This window comes from Polypterus senegalus, chromosome 7 (genome assembly GCF_016835505.1).
Source record: "Polypterus senegalus isolate Bchr_013 chromosome 7, ASM1683550v1, whole genome shotgun sequence".
NCBI classification, from domain to species: domain Eukaryota; kingdom Metazoa; phylum Chordata; class Cladistia; order Polypteriformes; family Polypteridae; genus Polypterus; species Polypterus senegalus.
In genome coordinates, this window is record NC_053160.1 from 90,759,117 (window position 1) to 90,783,263 (window position 24,147).

The following is a 24,147-nucleotide window of genomic DNA, read 5'->3' on the forward strand; positions in this document are numbered from 1 at the left end:
GGTCAGCAGCGCACCATCCCCACTATATACGGTGTTGACACTGCACTGCTTCCCTCCTGAGACGCCGGACGGTGGACCAGAATCTCCTCGGCCGTCCAAAGTCGCTCTCCATGGCCTCTCAAACTCCTCCCATGCCCGAAGTTTTGCCTCAGCAACAACCGCCGCTCCGCTTGGCCTGCCGGTACCTATCAGCTGCCTCCAGAGACCCACAGGACAAAAAGTCCTATAGGACTCCTTCTTCAGCTTGACGGCATCCCTCACCGCGTGTCCACCAACGGGTTCGGGATTGCCGCCACGACAGGCACCACCACCTTGCGCCACAGCTCCGTCAGCCGCCTCAACAATAGAGGCACGGAACATGGCCCATTCGACTCAATGTCCCCACCTCCCTCGGGGCGGGTTGAAGTTCTGCCGGAGGTGGGAGTTGAAGCTACTTCTGACAGGGACTCTGCCAGCCGCTCCCAGCAGACCCTCACAACACGCTTGGGCCTACCAGGTCTGACCGCATCTTCCCCACCATCGAAGCCAACTCATCACCAGGTGGTGATCAGTTGACAGCTCCGCCCCTCTCTTCACCCGAGTGTCCAAGACATATGGCCGCAAGTCCACGACACACGACCACAAAGTCGATCATCGACCTGAGGCCTAGGGTGTCCTGGTGCCAAGTGCACATATGAACACCCTTATGCTTGAACATGGTGTTCGTTATGGACAATCCGTGACGAGCACAGAATTCCAATAACAAAACACCGCTCGGGTTCAGATCGGGGCCATTCCTCCCAATCACGCCTTCCAGGTCTCACTGTCATTGCCCACGTGAGCATTGAAGTCTCCCAGCAAAACGAGGGAATCCCCAGAAGGTATGCCCTCTAGCAACCCCTCCAAAGACTCCAAAAAGGGTGGGTACTCCAAACTGCTGTTCGGCATACGCACAAACAACAGTCAGGACCCTTCCCCACCCGGCGGAGGGAGGCCACCCTCTCGCCCACCGGGTAAACCCCAATGCACAGGCTCCAGTGGGGGCAATAAGTATGCCCACACCTGCTCGGCGCCTCTCACCGGGGGCAACTCCAGAGTGGTAGAGAGTCCAGCCCCTCTCAAGGAGATTGGTTCCAGAGTCCAAGCTGTGCGTCGAGGTGAGTCCAACTATATCTAGCCGGAACCTCTCGACCTCAACACTAGCTCAGGCTCCTTCTCCTTCAGAGAGGTGACATTCCACGTCCCAAGAGCCAGTTTCTGTAGCCGATGCAAGATGCAAAACATCTTTTATTTAAATTAAACTAATTTTTTTGTGTTCAACAAAAGGAACTGTTTATACTTGGTATATATTAAAACACTTAATAAATTGTAATTAAACATAATTATCTAAAAAAAAAAAACTGGATTTCATATACATTATTCATTGGACTGTGGTATCAATTTGTAAAATGCATAGTGGATATGTATGCATGCATTTCCTTATTGTGTTCTATATGATTCAGAAATCTAAGAACTCATTAAGGCATGTTCCATTTTTGAGCTGTCTGTAGTCTTCCTTTAAAATTTAAACTGAAAACTTGCTTTGTCAGTGTGATTGGCAAAGTTCTATGGCTGTAAAGAAGATGCCTTCCTGAGAGACAATGCCAGATGAGAGCAGGAAGTCATAGTGGCTCTCTGAAAATTCTGACCTGAGGGAAGAGTGCAAACAAGAGCAAATTCCTTTTTTACCAATGTTTGCTCTGGTGCAGATAATGAAAAACTTCTTTAAATATGCTGCACAGAGGAGTTTGTCATTTTCACTATGACCTTCTTCATTCAGATTTCAAACCAGCCCATGCTTTGTGTTAAATTTTGTCTTATTTTTAGATGCTAACAGTAGCATTCCTGTCAGTTTATTTTTTTTATTATTTTTATTTACAGTCAGAGATTCATTTATGTTTACTCTCCCATCTTTGTGAGGCTCATGGTGGCATAATGCCAAATTGGACATGTCAGTCCACCCAATGCATACTAATAATCTCTTAAGCATCTCTTGGGACTTCTAAGCTAGTGTAAAGTGGAATATTTTATTGGTGCAATTTTTGTATTTTTTCTTCATTTATTTGATTGAAAAAATATTAAATAATAAAATTCAGAAATGTAATTAATTTATTTAAAAATGATTTTTTGTTATAAAATAATCTACATTGCATTTTAATTGGTTTCTAGTTTTAGAGGTTTGTTATTCCCACTTGTACAGAGTACAGTGAAGTTATTACCTGCATGTGCTAATCAACATGCAACAATGTTACCCTTTCCAGTGCCATGATTAGTGTCTTACCTCATAATTTCTGCCATCTTTACCTGAAAAATCTCAGAATATTTTATTATACATGGAATTCAGTTGTATTGTATATATCCTAACTCTTTCAGAATGTTATGTTGTGCATGCTCTCAAATTCACTACCCCCACCTACACTAAACCAATCTCTATTATTTGTAGCTTCCTAGTTCCCATCTTTGGCTGTTCATTGTCAATGCCCAGCTGTATAAGAAACAATGTAGGTGAATTAGGAATAAAACTGCTTATAATAGAATGAATTAATATGAATTGTAAACTCCAATGAAATAATAAGCAAAATGGCATCAATAGCTTTGTAAATTTCTAGCAAAAGCTGATTTCATACTCAGTGATTTTTTTCTGATTATACAGTACTGAGTTCGGAAACATTGACTTCTGTTAAATTATGCAATCAGACCTATTAACTCTCTTACAGGTTTTTGTTATAGCATGACAATCACTGGTTTATATAATTTCAGCAGCATGTTTTGATTTCTCACTGAAACCTTTCAACAAAATAGTAAAGGCATCCCTTTAGCTTTCACCACTGTTACTAGACTAAAATAGTAAATATGCGTTTTATAAGAGATGATACACATATGGCTTTATTTATCCATATGTGTTCAGTTCAATGCACTCAAAAAAGAAGTTAATGCATTGACAATATACTGGTAAATATTCCTGTCAGTTATTTCTTGGCAGGAAATCCCTTGCTTGTTTTGCTTTTCTAAAGATGCTCTTTAATAATGCTTTTTATTCTCATGGGTCACATAATTCTATAGATTGTCTGTAAAGGATGATCATTATCTAAAGGACAGATGTTGTTTTCTACTTGTGTACTCCTTTTGTCCTTGAAATGCAGTGTTTAAGGTGCAGCACATGGTCTTGAAATGTAGCAGACTTATTGTTTAAAGGTAATTATAGTGAGAGGCTAAATAATATGAGAGAGGAAAAGCACGACTAAGCAACAGTTATTTAAAATATGCTCTTGAAAGACATAAGCTTATCCATCATATTATTTTGTCTCTGTGCATCTAAAATAATTGCAACTACTAAACCTATGTATTTGTTTCCATTTGGGCTGGTCTAGTTTTGTATTTAAAGACAAAGAAAAGTGTTTTTCAGATTACTTGAGAGGGTCATGTTTTACATAATGTAGTCAGCAAAGAGTGCTTCAGACACATCCCTTGCAAGACCACCCTCCATGCCATCTTATTGTTTAACTGCAGCAGTGATGGCAGTTTGCATATATTTTACACATCTATAGGTAAATGTTATAAATGGTTGACTTATTTGTTTTTTATTTGACACAACAGGCAGAGGAGTCATTGCTACTGTCCTTGATTTGTTGTTCTTCAGAATCATTTAATCTAGCATGAAATAATGAATGACTGTCTTCGATTGGGTTGGTAGCTCATACACAAGACATTGATAGATAGTTGAAGAGAAGGTTCATGTATCAAAATTGCCTGATAATCATTTTGAATTTTGCAGTGTACCAGTATTTCAGTTATATTTTTAAAAGCACTGTACAGTGTTTGCTAACTTAATCACTTTTTGACCCAGATTCATCAGTTTATTTTTCATTAATATCCAGGTAAAATGTCAGTGGTTTCAGGTTTTATTTTGAAGAATTGTGCTTCCCCTTATGTAAAGGTAGATTATACTTAATGATCTGTTAAATTGTTTATGATATTGTTTATCAGCTCTACAGTGCATTATTAATCAGTTTGTTTTTTCTGCTTTTTTTCCATAGATGGGATACCTCAGGTTTATTACTTTGGGCCATGTGGAAAATATAATGCAATGGTGCTTGAACTGCTGGGACCGAGTCTGGAAGATCTGTTTGATCTGTGTGACAGGACATTTTCACTTAAAACAGTTTTAATGATTGCCATTCAGCTAGTATGTATTTATCGATTTATTATTAATGTACTTATATTTGTTTTCATATAATGCTGGAATGTTATTTATTTTAATTACAGGCCTTCTGTGTGTTTCCCAAAGACTGATGTCTTCATTCTACTAAAGATTTGTTTATGTGGCTTTTCTAAGAAATGCAAAGCAACAGGCAAGATTTGAATAGACCCAATTTAGTCCCATTACAGTAAGGTGCAAAGCATGAATCAAACCTGGAAAGGATGTTAGTCCTTTTTAGAATCCATTAGAATAATTTTGATAAGAACAGACTATTCAGTTCAGCAAAGATTACCAGACCTGTTTGCTTAAAATAAAACAAAGTCAGATTTTAAAAGTCTGTAACATTCTACTCTCTAACGTATTACTTTGTAGTTAATTCCATGTAATTTCTTTTCATGGAAAGAAAATATGAGCATTTTGTTTTGTGACTGCAGCTCTGGCTTAGACATTATAGCTTAAAGAAAGATTTATGATGAATCCTGTACCATATCAGCTAACTTTCCTGGCTTTCTCCTGCCAACTCCTTTTCAATTGCAACATTGATCAATAAGATACAAACTATTTAAGGTACATAAGGGATACTCGTTTTCCCATGATGTAATGGAAACTGTTTGTCAAATGCTGGTGAACGATTAAGCAAAGGCAAATTAGAATAAGATCTAGAAACACAACTAACAAATCAATTAACACTCCTAGCTAGGTGAGGGCTTCTTTAAAATCTGTGAAAACAGTTAATTTGAAGGCACAATATTATCAGTATCTGGCTATAGTTATCTTTAAAAGTTAAAAAAAAAAAAAAAAAGGTTGGGAATGGTAGGTGAAAAAAGTACTAGTTGTAGCAAGATTTTATATAATAAGGAAATCACTGTATATAAAGAATCATGGACTACACCAGCTGTTCATATGTGACTATATGAAGATTTATAGGGACATAGGAATCAAGATGAACTTTAAGAAAAAAAAACTACCAAATGAGTCTAATAAGCAGTAATTGTGTTTGGTTAACTGAATACTTTACCAGGAGCAACAACACTAAAACCTAAAGTTTACAGGTATTTAAATGTAGTTAATATACTAGATAAAGTAACTGCATTGTAAAGAATGTATCTTATTAACAAAGAATTCCATACGTTTCCTGGCGGTATGTGTCAGATTAAGCAGGAAAAGGATTTGCTTACTATGTAGAATATAAAAGTATGATTATCTTTGCAATGAAAATGACAAAGAGTATAATATAATACAAAATAATAGTTTTGGTGGGCCTGCCTTCAGTTTTTTAAAGATTTGTCAGCTGTCTTTTTGGTATTCTAATTTGCTATAGTCATCCTATGTATTACTCCTGTTATGTTCCAATTTGTCTAGTCAGAATTCCATTGTATGGTCAGGGACTCAAATGCATCTACAGCAGATCAGTCAGGAAGAGGGTCATGGCTTTGGGCAAAAGACTACTTCTTGCTCCATGGCAAGGTGCAAGAAGTTCTCATAGTTTAGCTCTTCTCTTTGCTTTTACTAGGGGCTTCATTAGACATTTTCTTTACCTGTGGCAGAAGGGTTTTAAGCATATATTATATGAGAAATCCTTGACATAGGCAATCATGCACCACAAAGCTGAATGCCATAATAGTACCATTTATTGAAAATTCAGATGCTTTAGACTCTTCAAATTAAGTACTACTAATAACAAAGTGTAGCTTGTAGGTTGAGTGCAATAAAGTTGATGCATCACAAAAATCTGGGAAATAGGAAATACTTATCTAAAGTGCTGATACATACACTGGACTTATATAGTGCAAATTTTCACTATGCTGTCAATAGAAAAGACATTACCCCATGTCACTGTTAGCAGTAAAAAGGATCAAACCCTAAAATAAAACTCATAGTTTTAGGGGTTTTTGCAATAGTTATTTTTACCTATAGACAATTAAGAGACAAATAATGCACATACTCCTGATAGAGTACAGGTTTTTACAGCAACACAACACTTAGATGAAGATATATCTTTGTTTATTCCATTTTCCAGCTTGTTTAAAATATCTGCAGTAGCTCTTTCGCAATTTGTATTACAGCAAGGGAGCACTGTAACAGCTTGCCTTTTTGTGTATTTGTATAGCATGATCCATCCATTGTACCTTTTCTTAATCCAGTTATTGAGTTCAGGGTTGTGTGATAGTGAGCTGCTGCTGGAATATTTATAAATTTTTATTTCATTTAAATTAGAGTATTATTTAAAAAGTTACATATTAAAAAACACAAGAAATACAATTCATTGGACCTTTCACTTGCACAAGGCAGGAACAGTCCATGAATATATACTAACTTTAAGGCAAATAACAATACTCTAGTGTTTTGATTCTTTCACAAATTTTTAATGTTAACATTCATATTTGAAGTTAACATGATGATTGCAGTAAATGCTACAGATCTATCATCCCGTGTCTGCCATTAGAAGCAGTCATTGTTCAGTCTATTTTGTTTCCTTATTTTTTTTTAGGTAATTCTTTTAAATTAATAGCTAACCACTATTAATAGAATACACACAGAGCAATCGCAACTGTTCCATTTCTCTACTGCCTCCTTAAATAGAAGACTCCAGTGACGTGTGATAATTAGTACCAATCATTCAAAAATCAAGCTGTGAAATGCCAATGCTGTTATGTTTTATTCTCTTTAGATTACAACCCTTGATTAATCAAAAATGGAAAAGAAATTATATGAGTGGTAGCTCTGAGCCTAATGTGCTAGCAATTTGTATTGCTTGCTACATTCCCCACAACTCTGAACTGAAACTATCAGGTTCGGTAATAAATGGATGAATGGGTGCTCCTGTATATTGATAAAATAAAGAATGATTATTAAATTGAAATTACCTGACCTTCTTAGTTTGCCAAAATAATCAGGTATATCTCTGATACACATTCAGTTTGTGCAGCCTGGCTTTTTCAAAGTGGCAGTGAAAGTGAACAGTTTTTTTTTTTTTGGTTCAGAAAAATGTAACGTGTTGTTTTTATAGAAAAAGGTATTTTATTATCATTATTTGTAAAAAAAATAATTTTCATAAGAAAGTTGAGCAGTTCCTCTAATATACCTTAACTTGACTATTAAAGATAAGATATACTCATCAATAACCTGATAAAAGTGTCAACCACATTACAGTACCACATTACACATCCCTGTTTTTCTTAAGCAGTGATTCAGTTATGGTGTGATGTGCATCTTTTTTTTTTATGCAGTCTAAAAATATGATGCTAATGCTCACAGCAATTCTGGATTGCAAAAGCAAATGTGAAACATTTTGTGTGTGTGTGTGTTTATATATATATATATATATATATATATATATATATATATATATATATATATATATATATATAAATGTAATACAAAGACTTACTTACAGTGTGCCTTGTGATGGACTGCTTTTATTTTGTGCTTAGAATTCCTAAAGTTGACTGTGGCTTTCTACATCTCTGTAATCAATTTAATATTAAAGTTTAAACCATGATTGGATAGATTATTTGCTTAGCACACTCTGTGGGATGCAAATATAAGCAGAACAAAATTCAACTGCTCTTCTTATTAGTACAAGGTTAAAAATGATTCAGGAAAATGTTTTTATTTTTTTTTTTTTAAAGTGTAACTGGTAAAATTACACACCTGTTGGTTGATCGTGACGTTTAGATGATTTGACTAAATGCACAATATTATGCTTCAGTCTGCTGTATGTAGATTACAGATTCCATGACTCCTGCCCTGTCTACACTATAAAAAAAAAAGTTGCCATTCTTTCATCAGGTCTTCATGTTGTTACTGACTGCTGGGATGAAGGATAAAAAACACAATTCTATTTCCTACTTCTGCAAATATTTAATTTTCTTTCATTGTTTCTGAAATGGTTTATGTCAAGCTTTATATTGTTCCTTTATGTCATGCTTTATATTGTTCCTTTCATTCTCATTCACAGATAACTCGAATGGAGTATGTTCATTCAAAAAACTTGATATACAGGGATGTAAAACCAGAAAACTTCTTAATAGGAAGACCTGGTAGTAAAAACCAGCACATTATCCATATTATAGATTTTGGCCTTGCAAAAGAATATATAGATCCAGAGACAAAGAAGCACATCCCATACAGAGAACACAAGAGCCTTACTGGAACAGCAAGATACATGAGCATAAATACACATTTAGGAAAAGGTAAGCATGTGAGCATTTGTTTTAACTATTACAATTGTGTTCTGTATTTTATTGAATGCACTTGCAATAAACTATAAAGTTTTTACTTGTTTTATTTTCAGTCTTCATAACAATGCCTTTCAATTAGTCCAGTGCTACAGCAGTAGATATTTTGAATTATATATTTTTGCTATTGATATTTATTTTGATTTAGTAAAAATAACTGATAAAGAAAGAGCTTGTATTTCTTCTATTTATGAGAATGTCTCAAATCAGGATGTTCCATGTACATAAAGGTTTTTTGTTTTTTTTTTGTCTTAAATATTTGTTCAGCCTTCAGTATGAGAGCTTAAGTAACTTATTTTAATTATTATTTTTAAAACATTTTATTGAGTTTGTTAAAAGCAAGTAACATTCCATACGAGCAAGTCAAACTTGAAAAAACTACGTTCAAATCAACCCTAACCCATGAGAAAGAGAGCTAGGCCAACAGTAAACTTAAAGGAGTAGGGAAAAAAGCGTGAAGAATATCCTTTTCCTCAATTTAAATGCTTATTCTAAAATGTTATTGATTTGATCCTGCAGTGGTTTCAGATTTTTGTTCTGACCAGATTTTAGAATTAGTCAAAAATTATTTCTGTTGAACCTAGAAGCTATTGACATCAGGTGTAACTCATAAAACTAGATCTCAGCTTGGTTAACCAGCAGCAGACAAAGAGTACAGGAAAGAGGCAAATGCTCCATATGGGGTGAGGTCATCAGTGGAGTCTCTCAGAGGTCTGTCCATGGTCTGTTACTTTCTCTAATTTGTATTAATGTCATAGACTCTGGTATTGTTAGTAAACTTTTGACAGACGCATATGATGCTAAAATTAGAGGGATATCAACAACAACATTTATTTGTATAGCACATTTTCATACAAATAATGTAGCTCAAAGTGCTACAGTACTAAAAGTGCTACAGTGCTAAAGTATCAGATGCTGGGAACTTAGCAAAAATAATTCAAATGAACGCTTAGACTTCAGAACTGGAAAATGCAATCTGATATAAAGTATGAAGTGCTGTGTATGGGGAAAAGTAATATCAATTATAAATACAAGGTGGGAGACAATGCCCAAGAGGAGACGACCTCTGTAAAGGTTTAAGAGTTTACAACATTCTCATCATGTAAACAATGTGCAGAAGTGATTAAAAAGACAAATAAAATTTTAAGCTATATTTTTAAAAGGTTGAAAATTAATCATGGGCAAATATACTCAGACTCTATAATGTACTAGTGAGACCACATTTGGAGTGTTTTATGCTGTTTTGGTCAGCATGCTACTAAAACTTCATAGCAACACTGGAAGCAGTGCAGTGGAGTGCAATCAAGTGTTAAGGACATGTCGTACTCTGACAGACCTGTTTAGTCCCAGGCAGAGGAGAGTGTGTGGGGAACTAATCCAAATCTTTAAAACTCTCAGAGGTGTTGATAAGGTAAATCCAGTAGAATTCTCTTAACTAAATGGCTAATCCTGTACTTGAGGATACCACCGGAAATTAAGGGGAAGTACATTTAAGACTGAAACCTGGAAGAGCTTCTTTACCCAAAGAGTTATGGGAATCTAGAATGAACTGCCAGGTTATGTAGCTGAAGCAGAAACTTAGACACCTCGATGCTTTGACAGCCAAGGCCAGATATTGGAACATAGCTTAGCTGTTTGTTAAACAAATAAGCTTGATGACTTGTGTTATTACATTGATGACATTTGTAATTTAATTTTATTCCTACCTCATTGTTCTTAGTGGATATGTAATTTTGATTCCTACCTGATCACAAGAACCATCAAAAGTGAAGATTTTACATCTGTATGAAATTTCAGAAGAATGCCTGTTATAGCCACAGATGTAGGTCGAGTCAGAGTATCCTAAGTTTTTTTATTTATGTTTTGTCTGGGAAAAGCATTGCTATTACACAATTTAATGTATAATGATAATAATTCTTAACTTTATATAGCATTTTCATACATATAAGTTCAGCTCAAAGTGATTTCCATAATTTGGAAATGAATTTTAAAGCCTTATTAAATTGTTATAGTGTACGGTACTAAGAAAAGGCTCTTTATTGATTCTGGCAGTTGAAATTTGGGGTAAAACATTCTTTTAAAACAAATTTAAAATAATTTTATAACAGTAAAACATTTACTTCTTTCATTTGTAAGAAAAGTAAAATATAGGTCTTCATGTGTGCTGTATTTTGAGTAGTATTGTGGCCCAGTGGTTAGTTCTGGTTCCTCGCAGCTTCAGAAATTTGAGTTCTGACCCCAGCCCAGCCTGTGTCTTTGTGGATGTGGCCTTTTCTCGTGGTATCATGTGTGTGTATTAGGTTATTTTATTGCTGTTATATGGCCTAATGTGTGTGATTTTTTGGTAGTGTTATGATGTCCCTCATCTTGTGTTGGGTTGGTCTTGCCTTGAATTTGATGATGCCTCAGTAGGTTTCCGTTTTCCTTAAAGGAGATTAAAAAGCACTAAATGGATGGATGCAGTAGCATATTAAAATAATTTAGCTGCATATTTAGAGGTATTAATCATTTGTAACATGTATAGTTAACTTGATAGTAAATGGTAAATTTATCTGCTTCTATTTGTGCATTAATTTGCACCAAACTGTCACTGACCCTCTGCGGTCTCTAGTGCTCTGTTAACATTGACATTGAGTAAAATGGATAGTAAATATAGCATTCTCAAACAAGCTTAACCCAATTCAGGTTTGCCAGGGGCTAGAGTGGTTACTTATTCCTATTCTTTTCATTATTGGTGCTTTGTCTTTTCTTGCAGAACAAAGCAGAAGAGATGATTTGGAAGCACTAGGTCATATGTTTATGTATTTTCTAAGAGGTAGCCTTCCTTGGCAGGGCCTAAAGGTAAGTAAGCTCATTGTTCTGCAGAATCCCTTCCAGACATCTTTCTCTATCTCAAAATATTATTATAATCAGGCTAACTATGACTTATTTATAATTGTGTGACATCAGGCAGACACCTTAAAAGAAAGGTATCAGAAGATAGGAGACACAAAAAGGGCAACTCCAATAGAAGTACTGTGTGAAAACTTTCCAGGTAGGGTTGAGTTTTTGTTGTTCTTATTACTTATATATAATTCAAAAATCAGCAGTAGTTTTGAGTGTCATAAATCTTTAATTCACAAATGAAAACTTTATCTCTTTCCATCTTATCTGCAACAAAAAATCAATAAGAAGAATCAAACTAAGTCTGCTTTAATGCTACTATAATGAAATTATGCAATATTAATGAACTATTATGATTAATTATTTTTTTTTACCCAATACAGTATTTAAGTTCTAGAATATTTTAATAAATCAGCACTGTTTTCCAAGTGATTGATTGATTTTCTTAATTTGCTTTTTTCAGAGGAGATGGCTACGTATTTACGCTATGTTAGAAGGCTGGACTTCTTTGAAAAACCAGATTATGACTACCTGCGGAAGCTCTTTACAGATTTATTTGATCGGAAGGGTTTCATGTTCGATTACGAGTATGATTGGGTTGGTAAGCAGCTTGTAAGTATCATCTGCAAATAATAACAAAAGAATATATCTTGGCATACAGTATTTATGAATAAATACAATATTTCCAGCAACCAGTTTTTTAACTCTTAGTTTAAACAAATCTACAACATGTCATGTGTTCTAATTAATCTTAATGTATTGTTTGTCATGAATCAAATGTCAAAGGAGTATAGTACCCAAGTTTTGTAGTACCCAGTCTTGTTACTCCACCATAAAGCATGTTTCACCTTAAAGCTCAATTAATTTTTAAAGGAATTGTTCATGTGTTATTTGCTGTTTCAAGTAACAGTGACACTGCAGTTAAACTGTATTATCAATCCAGTAACTCTTACATTAGCAAGTAATAAATGCCTTATGGATCTAGAAATAACATGCAGTGCTGAAAATAATGGGACTGCTCCATAACTTAAAACACTTTATAAAGCAATTAACAGTACTGCGGTATAAGGTGAATTACTTGTTTCAGTATCAGTTGAACATGTGAAGTAACAAAATAGCTATTGTCAGTTTTGCAAAGTTTCTATTAATGCAAGTCCTTTCACAGGATGATTCAAGTTTCAGGGTATAGAATACAAAAGGCCAAATCTAATATGTTCTTATCCACTGATAAAAAAATTTACAGCCATGAGATTTTATTTTTGTATAATGCTTTAGTGAACTCCATTCTAAATAACCTTCCCAAAGATAAAATAGTAAATCTGACAAAGATACAAATTGTTTACATTGAGATTGCAGGCATGTGCCAGACTCTTAATGGCTAAATAGCAATTATCTTTTTGTTCCTCGTCTAGTGCATAAATAACCATTCATCTTTTTTTGTTTCAATTTTAAGATATGTTTTTTATTTATTCTTTTCTCGTAATGTACATTAATGCACAGGGTATATTTTTTTCTTCTTTTTTTTTCTGCTTTTAAAAAGTGCAAATGTAATTCTAACAATAAATATCTAGTGATCATACAGTAAAAGAAAAGTACACACTCACTTTTCAATCACTTTGCATGCTCTAAGATATTTAATTTAATACAAAATCATGCTGATAAAAGGCACTCCCAACTCTCTGTAGCTGTTTTATTGATCTAGAATAATCTGACACTTCCAGCAATGCAGAGTTTTTTTTTTTTTTACACAGCAGATTTTCTTTCTTATTATAATCTGACTATTTGGTAAACCAGGAAGTCGTGCAGGTTTTTAAATCTGGGCCAAAAAAACTTTGTTTTGTGTTTTTTAATAAATTCCTTGGAAAACACACACCTGGAAAATAGAGATGAATATTTATAAGAACACGGATAAGGAACTAAAACCTTCCCTATTTTGTTACTTGAGCAACCGTTTTTGGCAGTCTGTTTCAATCTAGCTTTAAGTTTAAAAGAAATTTGTTTATGCTCCCATAATACTTATTTTATTATAAAATGCTTGCAGATGTTTCTTTACAACAGATAGATAGATAGATACTTTATTAATCCCAACAGAAGATATAATTGTAATCTCTTGCATGAAAATAAAAATCTAGACCTACACAATAAAATTAAAAATGTTAAAAAAAATGTAATATAATTTTATAGCTATTAAAAAGGAAAGCTTTAAAAGTTGTTATTGACATCAGAAATATTTACAAAGGTATTATTTGCAGCTTTCACATAGGGAGGAATGAATTGGCAGCATAAAACTTGCCTTATCAAGTTGTGGTTTTTTGTTTTTTTTTTTTTATAATTTTTTAAATCTCTTGCACTTCCTTTATAGCCAACTCCAGTGGGTCCAATTCATCCAGATTCCGCACTGTCCTCTTCAAACAGAGATGCTCATCAACACAGGGATAAAACGCAACAAGCCAAAAATCAGGTAAATGACTAAAAAATACCCTCTCTTTTGTGAACATTGTATGATGAAAAAACAAGAAGTTCTTAGTGGAGTCCTGCTGAGCAATATCACTATTTTTAGACAACTGAAAGCAATTATTTTACTCCAGACTGGATTTTCATAATTTTTAATTGGCCTTAAAATTTTATATTTAACTGAATGCAAGCAACATCATTTTATTTTGATATTCATTTTCATCCAAATGCCTTTTTGTCAGTCCCTAAACCACTTTAAGCACTGGAAGCTCATCTTTAGTTGTAAATGCATTCATTGTTTTGCATTTCATAAGAGCTGTTTTTTAAATTATGATGTAAGTTACCAACCACACCAGTTTTATTTTTGTTTTCTCATTCCTGCTTCTGACTGGACTGCTTGTAAATTTAGTTTTTTGCTAATAGCCATGCATCCATTCTGCATTCTCATTTAATTCAAATTTTTTGGAGAGGAGTAATAAATATATTGTGTTGTATCATGTTTTACATTCCAGACACAGAGTGTCAAAAATTTGCTTAATATATGTAACAACCCATGTATTTTCCCAACCATCAGAGGTTTACCTAACCTATGGTTCATTTTGGTAGGAACTATCACCAGTAATATCCAAGGCATACTTAATGTGCACATTTACACATGCATGCCGGACCTATTTAGACTCACCATTCAACCTAATGTGTACATCATTTGTGTTGGTGTAGGAAGCCAGGACCTTTACTGAAAACACTTGCAAACATACAGTGAATGTCCAAATTGCACAGAGTGCCATCATTGTTTCCCTTTTTGCCTTAGAAACATTGACGTTGTATTGAATAAAAGTTTGCCTTGCAGATTAAAATGATGACATTTGTGTGTTTTTTGGATATTGCGTTATGTGATATTTTGAAACATTCATTTCCCTTAACAATAGGAAACATAAGCTATACCTTTCCAAAATGTCTTCATGACGTTTTATCTAAAGACAAACTCTGCAAATGCATACCAGTTCTTATAAACAATCCATATGGAACTTGTCAGCCTTAAAATATAAAACATACATGCAGTATCTCACAAAAGTGAGTACACCCCTCACATTTTTGTAAATATTTTATTGTATCTTTTCATGGAACAACACTGAAGATATTACACTTTGATACAATGTAAAGTAGTCAGTGTATAGCTTGTATAACAGTGTAAATTTGCTGTCCCCTCAAAATAACTGAACACACACTTATTAATGCTCAAACCGCTGGCAACAAAAGTGAGTACACCTCTAAAATGTCCAAATTGTGCCCAGTTACCCATTTTCCCTCCCCGGTGTCATGTGACTCGTTAGTGTTACAAGGTCTCAGGTGTGAATGGGGAGCAGGTGTGTTAAATTTGGTGTTATCACTCTCACACTCTCTCATACTGGTCACTGGAAGTTCAACATGGCACCTCTTGGGAAAGAACTCTCTGAGGATCTGAAAAAAAGAATTGTTGCTCTAAATAAAGATGGCCTAGGCTATAAGAAGATTGCCAACACCCTGAAACTGAGCAGCAGCACAGTGACCATACAGCAGTTTAACAGGACAGGTTCTACTCAGAACAGGCCTCTACATGGTCGACCAAAGAAGTTGAGTGCACATGCTCATTTTTCACTTAGGGGTGTACTCACTTTTGTTGCCAGCGGTTTAGACATTAATGGCTGTGTGTTGAGTTATTTTTACACTGTTATACAAGCTGTACACTGACAACTTTACATGAAAAGATATAATAAAATATTTACAAAAATGTGAGGGGTGTACTCACTTTTGTGAGATACTGTATATCTGCTATAGCAGATAAAACCTAGTTCATGTCCTTTACTGGTGTCAAACCATGAAAATACATTCAAATCAAAGTTGCCAATTCAAACACTTGATCTCTGTGAGATTTTCTTAATTATTTGGCAATGTATTAAACTATGCTTATTACAACAAAAGCCAAAGTACTATGACTTAATGCATTCTTAAAGGAATACAGTACACCCCCAAAATTTGCAGGGGTTATGTTCCTGGAGCATCCACGAATTGTTTAAAATGACTTTTGGATAAGGTTAAAAAAAGCCTTTTAAATGCCTATTTTTATACTTTAACCCCTAAGTATTCCCCTAAAGCACTTTTAATTTCGTTGCAAACTCAGCTTAATACATTACCTAAAAAATTACCTTAATACATTACCTAAAACCAGAATGTAAAGGTAAACCCGTCTACTGTACAGTACTGTACTGCTATGTCTCCCGCAGTGCTAGAATGTAAAATACCGATGTTACCGCTATACGTCCTGTAATTCATGCAAGCGCGTTTTCTTTGGTATGCACTGTCGTTTTCTTTGTTATAAGTAGAGTAAATACAGATACGGTACTCCAGATCGCTGCTTCGGTCTCCTTTATGTAGCGTGCGGTGCTTTCATTAATGCCCTAGTGGCACGCTACTGCAGCATAACTTTTTAGTTCCCGGAGCAAATCCAGTAGTTCAGCCTTCTCCTGGAGTGTTTTAAACTTCTTCTGGCGCTTAGGCTCAGTGCCAGAAGCCTTAGAAGGTACAGGGCGATTCGGCGACAATAACAAAATGGAAAACATGAGGACACTCAGCTGGAGTCACGACACAGGGCAACAATCAATCAGCAGCAAGGAGAAATGAATAACGCTCTCGGATTGGCTACTTTCACCATCCCAAACCGCGTTTCCCTCAGCGGTTGCTTCCTGTTCTCTCTACAGCACAGTATTGCCACGAAAATAAACATAAAAAATTGCGGGGGATATTTGCACTTTCCGTTAACAATTAATAGTTAGGTTCTAAGGAAAAATCCGCGAATGACTGAGTCTGCGAGCCCTGAACCGCGACTTAGCGGGGGTCTACTGTACTCTTATCCAAAAAATTTTATTTTTTTATCTGTTACTAACCCTATCTTGTTCTTAGTTATGGTTGAGAAAAATTGTTACTTTCATCCTCCGTAAAAATATGAGATTAACAAAATTACCGATACAGTAAGTATTAATTAGGACCAATGGTGAACAACAGCAAAAAATATGAAAAAGTACCTGAAATTTGTTCAATTTACTCAAGTTGCAAAATGTACCTTTCAGGTATCCAGTTGTGTGTGGCAAACGTTTATTTTCACTAAAATATTGCTAAATAAACCACTTATGGTTAATTTGCTTCTTTACAGTCTGAGTGCATTTAAACAGAGCCAGACAGGATTTGAAGATCCATCTCTCTCCTCGTTTGTTGATCATTAAGTTACAAATTCAGTACTTCAATGTTTTTCATTGGCTGTTTGTGAAACTTCAGCGGTGAATTGTTTTTATTTTCATATTTTTGTGCAAAATGTTTTTAATGGGTGACAGGTCTGGACTGCAGACAGGCCAGCAATAGCACCTGGACTTTGTTTTTTTTTTTTCTTTTAAACTATGCAGAATGCAGTATGGCATTGTCTTCCCGGAAACAACAAGGTGTCCCCTGAAAAAGACATGGTCTGGATGGTAGTATACAGTTGTGCTTGAACGTTTGTGAACCCTTTAGAATTTTCTATATTTCTGCATAAATATGACCTATACCATCATCAGATTTTCACTCAAGTCCTAAAAGTAGATAAAGAGAAACCAGTTAGGCAAATGAGACAAAAATATTATACTTGGTCATTTATTTATTGAGGAAAATGGTCGAATATTACATATTTGTGAGTGGCAAAAGTATGTGACACTCTAGGATTAGCAGTTAGTTTGAAGTGAAATTAGAGTCAGGTGTTTTTAGTCAATGGGATGACATCAGGTGTGAGTGGGCACCCTGTATTTGAAGAACAGGGATCTATCAAAGTCTGCTTTTCACAACACATGTTTGTGGAAGTGTATCATGGCACGAACAAAGGAGATTTCTGAGGACCTCAGAAAAAGAGTTGTTGATGCTCATCAGGCTGGAAAAGGAAATCTCTAAAGAGTTTGGACTCCCACCAATCCACAGTCAGACAGATTATGTACAAATGGAGGAAATTCAAGACCATTGTTACTCTCCCCAGGAATGGTTGACCAACAAATATCACTCCAAGAGCAAGGCGTGTAATAGTCGGCGAGGTCACTAAGAATCCCAGGGTCACTTCTAAGCAACTGAAGGCCTCTTTCACATTTGCTAATGTTCATGTTCATGAGTCCACCATCAGGAGAACACTGAACAACAATTGTGTGCAAAAGCCACTGCACTCCAAAAAAAACATTGCTGCTTGTCTGCAGTTTGCTAAAGATCACATGGACAAACCAGAAGGCTATTGGAAGAATGTTTTGTGGACGGATGAGACCAAAATAGAACTTTTTGGTTTGAATGAAAAGCATTATGTTTGGAGAAAGGAAAACACTGTATTCCAGCATAAGAACCTTATCCCATCTGTGAAACATGGTGGTGGTAGTATCATGGTTTGGGCCTGTTTTGCTGCATCTGGGCCAGGATGGCTTGCCTTCATTGATGGAAGAATGAATTCTGAATTATATCAGAGAATTCTAAAGGAAAATGTCAGGACATCTGTCCATGAACTGAATCTCAAGAGAAGGTGGGTCATGCAGCAAGACAACGACCCTAAGCACACAAGTCGTTCTACCAAAGAATGGTTAAAGAAGAATAAAGTTAATGTTTTGGAATGGCCAAGTCAAAGTCCTGACCTTAATCTAATCAAAATGTTGTGGAAGGACCTGAAGTGAGCAGTTAATGTGAGGAAACCCACCATCATCCCAGAGTTGAAACTGTTCTGTTCAGAGGAATGGGCTAAAATTCCTCCAAGCCGGTGTGCAGGAATGATCAAAAGTCACCGGAAACATTTCGTTGCAGTTATTGCTGCAAAGGGGGTCACAGCAGATACTTAAAGCCAAGGTTCACATACTTTTGCCACTCACAAATATGTAATATCAATCATTTTCCTTAATAAATAAGTATAATAATTTTGTCTCATTTGTTTAACTGGTTTCTCTTTATCTATTTTTAGGACTTGAGTGAAAATCTGATGATGTTTTAGGTCATATTTATGCAGAAATACAGAAACTTCTAAAGGGTTCACAAACTTTCAAGCACAACTGTATATTGCCCCAAAACTTTTATACATCATTCAGCATTAATGCAATGTGCACTAATGCACCCTCGTACCATTACAGATGCTGGCTTTTGAACTGTGTGCTGATAATAAGCTGGATGGTCCCTCTCCTCTCTAGTCTATAGAATGTGATGTCCATGATTTCCAAAAAGAATTTCCAATTTTGATTTGTTAGACCACAGTTTTACACTTACCCTCTGTCAATTTTAAATAAACTTGGGTCAGTGGAGTTTCAGGATCATGTTTATATATGGTTTCTTCTTTGCCTGGTAGAGTTTTACCTTGCATTTATTTATATAATGACCACAGACAGTGGTTTTTGGTAGTGTTCCTTTGCTAATGCAGTGATTTCCACTACACAACTGTTGTCTGTTTATAATTCAGTGCTGCCCAAGGGTCCTAAGATATGGCCATTCAATACTGGTTTTCAGCCTTGTCTCTAGCATACAGAGATTTTTCTGGATTCTTTGAATCCCATAATGATATTATTTACTGTAGTTGAGGAGATTACCAAATTCTTTCCATTTTTACATTGAGCAGCATTATCCTTAAATCATTGCACTATTTGCCTGTGCAGTCTTTCACAGAGCAATGATCCCCTCCCCATCTTTTCTTCTGAGAGTTCCTACTTCTCTAGGATGCTCTTTTTATACCCAATCATGTTCCTGACCTGTTACCAATTAACTTTTTTTTTTTTTTTAAATAGCTTTACACAACTTGTTCAGTAATTTGTTGCCCCTTCCCAACTTTTTTGAAACATGTTGCTGGGGTCAAATTCTATTCAAAAATAAGCATGTATTTTTCATAAATCATTATCATTTTTCAGTTTCAGCATTTGATATGTTGTCTTTTTTTCCTATTTTCAGTTAAGTATGGTTTTAAATGTTTTGCATATTATTGCATGCTGTTTGTTTACATTTCACACAGTGTTTCAGAAACTGGGTTATACCTGTGATATATGCAGCAGCCTCCATATTTCAAATGGAAAGGCTGGCACATATAGGCTGCTTATAATGCCATTGAGTCTAGCAAACCTTCTTGTAACGAAAGTTTCAATAAAAAAAAACCAAAAAGCTGTCTGCTGTGGCCTTCATTATAAATTTTGGGATAGATCATTGAATAAAGTTCAGTACAGTAAATTTCACTGCACATTGCTTACCTATGCTTGTTGTGTTCCTAGCCTAACTTCTCCATAATTAATCAGCAAATCAGTTTTCACTTAATAATACGCAGCATTACTAATTTAAAAATACTTAAAATAGTTGGATTGCTGTTAATTGATTATTTCAATGTCTTGACAATGCTTTACCAAAGCTTATCTTATTACTTAGAGATTTCAGCTTGTTAACTCCATAACTCCATCTGCAACTGAATGCTTGTCTTCCTAAGCTACATGTGGTAAAGATGGGCAAAAACGTATTAGTTCTTGACTACTGCCTCTGCCTCAGACTCTATTCACTTTTCAATTTTGACTGAACAATTATTTATCAGTGTTACGATATCTTTATTTAAAAAAACAAAAAAAAACCCATAATTAGCTTTATTCTCATGCATCAATAAATAAATATCCTCAGGCAGTAACTTTTACTTTTCACCAGACCAACAACCTTTAAGTAAACTTTTATTTAGTTAAAGGTTTAATGTATAGTTAAATTGTGAAAGCACAAGTAAAGCATGTCATATCATGAAACAGTAGCGCAGTGGACCTGGATTTGAATCTCTCCTTGGTTACTGTGTTACGTTTGCACATTTTATTTGTGAGACTTTTCCCAAGGTTCTATATGGTTCTATATAAGGTTCTGCATGCAGTAGTAGACTTACCTGTCCTTGGAATTTTAAGTAACCTTGTGTTTTGTTATCAAAATGTATCTTTATGTTAAAGGAGGCCATATAAATTGAAGGCTTAGTTGTAAAGAACATTTTGAAGACTGGAAACCAGTCTTCAAATGTATTACTGTTGTGACAGCACTTTTAATTATCTTTATGCAGCAAAAGGAGCAACATAAAACATTTGCAAATTAATCATTGCGGTACTCAGTTCTGGACATAAATCCATTAATTAAGTTTTGCACATCCTGTAAATTAAAAACATATATTTCTTACCTGGAAAAGTAGGGTTTGGGAGCATAAAATAATCTGAGTACTAGAATAATGTGAAATTTTCAAGATAGTATGTAAATTATGTACATATTCACTAACACTAGTGTAAAGACCTTCCAAGTTTAATTTTGTATCTTCTGTTGACTTTGAAATTATGTTTTATCACTCATTTATGTAAAGATGTTCCCCTTAAAGATGCTGTCTGATTTACTTATGTAATGCAAAATGTAACCAGCTATGGAAGTGATTAAGCAAGGGTACCAATTTTTTATTCTGTCAGTAGTAGTAAAACTGCGTTTGTGTTGAATTATATTGATTTGAGCAGTTCCAAAAGGTAATCTTTGAATTTTTTTATTTGTTTATTTCTTTTCATACTAGGTGAGGCTGATGAAAGCTATTGACAATGTTTATATACAGGGTTATTCAAAAAGAATGAACCGATTTCATTACGCAATATTTTATTAAGGAAAAGTAATACAAAACACCAGCCAAGTCACAAGTATTCTACTCACAAACATGTTTTATTTCCTGTCTTACAAGTGTTCCATGTGGCCACCACCTGCAGCACGGGCAACATCAGTGCGATAAGAGAATTTCTCCCAGGTGCGTATCAGCATATCACGTTCCACTGACTGCATCGCTGCTGTTATTCGATTTTTAAGCTTATCGAGGTTAGTGGGTAACAGTGGAACATAAACTCTGTCTTTTACATATCCCCACAAGAAATAATCACACACAGTAAAGTCTGGAGATCTCGCAGGCCAAGCACAAAGAGCAAGGTCTTGGGCCCCCTTCCTACTGTCCTGAACTTTTTCCTTTACACAGACACCCACTCTCTTGAAACTGTCGAACCCACCATTGAATGTTTTTAGGAGAGGGCGGATTAAAGTCAAATTGCCTTTGAAAAGCACGCTGCACCATGACAACCGAATTTGTTCTTGCGAAGTCGAAAACGCAGAATGCCTTTTGCTGAGGACACACTATTCCTAGGGTAAACAAACATCTGAATGTTGCCGGAAGAATGGCGTGACTAATCATTCTTTGTGACTCATTCCATGACGATGCTTAAAAAAAATCGATAAGCTCCAAAACTGCCTCATCACTTTCAGTGGAACGTGAAATGCTGATACGCGCCTGGGAAGAATTCTCTTATCGTATTGATGTTGCCCGTGCTGCAGGTGGTGGCCACATTGAACAATTGTAAAACAGTAAATAAAACTTGTTTGTGAGTAGAATACTTGTGACTTGGCTGGAGTTTTGTATTACTTTTACTTAATAATATATTGCGTAATTAAATCCGTTAATCCGTAATATAACCCTGTATATTAAAAATACAACTGTTTTTAGGGGTCTTAATTTGTAACAGTACTGTAGTTTCAGAGCCTTTCGGAAAACCTGCCCTCCAAAAGAAACACCAAGCAAAATGGAAATTTTAACAAAGTAGATTCGCAATTTTAATGCAATACCAGTAACTATAATTAAATAGTGAGATTGAAGGTGATGACACCTTCAATATATTTTGTGCTACAATAGTTTTTTCTTTCTTTTTGAACTTTGGTTCCTCGCCTATCAGTGTGTATTTTAAAATGAGTCCTGTTACAACAGCTCACGGGCATAGGGTGAATTTATTCCCTAAAATACTAAAAATACTATTTCTAGCCTAAAATATCTTGCCCATGAAATTTATAGATCTCAAACAGTCATCCCTATACTGGTGTATATATACTATTATCCTGTTTAATGGTTTAAATTGAAAGTGATGGTTATTTTATTATTGTTCATAATAATGCAGTGAAGGTAAAATAAGATACCGATAATATATAAGTAAATGTAAATTTCACAAACATTTTTTATCTCTTATTCCCCAAGTTAACATCCGGGTAGTGTAAAAGAAAATAGTATCTTAATCAAACAACGTGTAATATCTGTATTTCTGGACATGTGCAGTTTGTTTTGTAGCTGCTAAATGCAGGTCGCAAAAGTAAATTTATTACAAGAAATGTTTTTAGTTAATAATTGTTAAAAGTGCAGAATATTTTCAACCACTTTGCCCAGCCTCACTTGAGCATAGAACATACATGTGACTTTGGCAACAACCACCAAACACTAGTCAGCATCGGTTGGCTGAAATTACTGGCTTGGCAAAGACTACAATTTTACGCTTGTTAAAGCAAGAGAATGAGAAAGCAGTGCGTCAACGGAATGCGTCAGATCACACCAGACAAGTTCTTCAAACGTTGACTGGAATTTGGTAATGTAACCTTTTTAATTGTGCTTTGCATGCTGAGTGTCGTGTAGATCGTTTTGAAGAATTTGTAGATTTCTTTTTCAATAAACAAAGTTATAAGCAGCTGTACATTTGCCATACGCGTGTGCAGCACAATAAAAGTCATAATGACATTTTAATATGTTACTTATAGCACGTCCCATCTTGGTTGCACATGTATAGGGCACGTTCGTGTAATCGGACCAGCCGGTTATTAGGACCAAAATGATTGCGTCCTGATGTGGTCTGATTAACAGGAATCGACTGGATTTCTTTTTTTTTTTTCTCATTAGAAGTCTTGATCATCTTTATTCTTAAGAAGCATGATTCTCCTTAATAAGATATACATTTTCAGAACCCACAGAGAGTCTCTCCCCTGATAGTGATTTGTGTGTTTGTTATTTCCAAATCAGTTATTACGCAAAGTTAATTTGATCACTGAATCAGATTCTCTGAAAACTTTCAAAAACACTTGCCATGAAACACCCATTACTGAAAACATTTCTTTCTAGCTGTCACTGACATTTACATTTGTCATAATAAGTCCAAGACAAGTCATTTAATTGCAGTGAAACCTGAATGTTGTTATGTTATGCCATGTGCTCAATGAGCTGTGTTACTCATTCATATGGCACAGCTGCCTTCTGTCTACTTGTTTATTAAGTTGTTCCTGTATTGAACACCTGTTGTCACAAAACAACAGACATTTGTTTTATGTTAAGACACTGAGTCTGTTGTCACATAACCTTTGTGTATTTGATGCTGAAGTGGAAAAGAAAGTTACTGTCTAAAATGAGTTACATGTTACTGGAATCTCAATTAGATTTACCAGTTAAAGTGACTTCCAAATCACGCATAAAAAATGGTTTTATAACATGCCCATTGTGAC

The 24,147-nt window shown here is 35.2% G+C and overlaps 1 protein-coding gene across 4 annotated transcripts in view; it reads left to right on the top strand.

The window, feature by feature from the left end:
• Nucleotides 1-24,147, top strand: part of LOC120532711 (casein kinase I) — a 209,957-nt gene that overhangs the window by 153,340 nt on the left and 32,470 nt on the right. For all 4 annotated transcript variants that reach the window (XM_039759014.1, XM_039759016.1, XM_039759012.1 and 1 more), the window contains exons 5-10: nt 4,056-4,204; nt 8,181-8,415; nt 11,216-11,301; nt 11,410-11,494; nt 11,807-11,955; nt 13,706-13,804. In XM_039759014.1, coding sequence (XP_039614948.1) covers nt 4,056-4,204; nt 8,181-8,415; nt 11,216-11,301; nt 11,410-11,494; nt 11,807-11,955; nt 13,706-13,804 — 803 coding nt within the window. The remainder of the gene's footprint in view (nt 1-4,055; nt 4,205-8,180; nt 8,416-11,215; nt 11,302-11,409; nt 11,495-11,806; nt 11,956-13,705; nt 13,805-24,147) is intronic.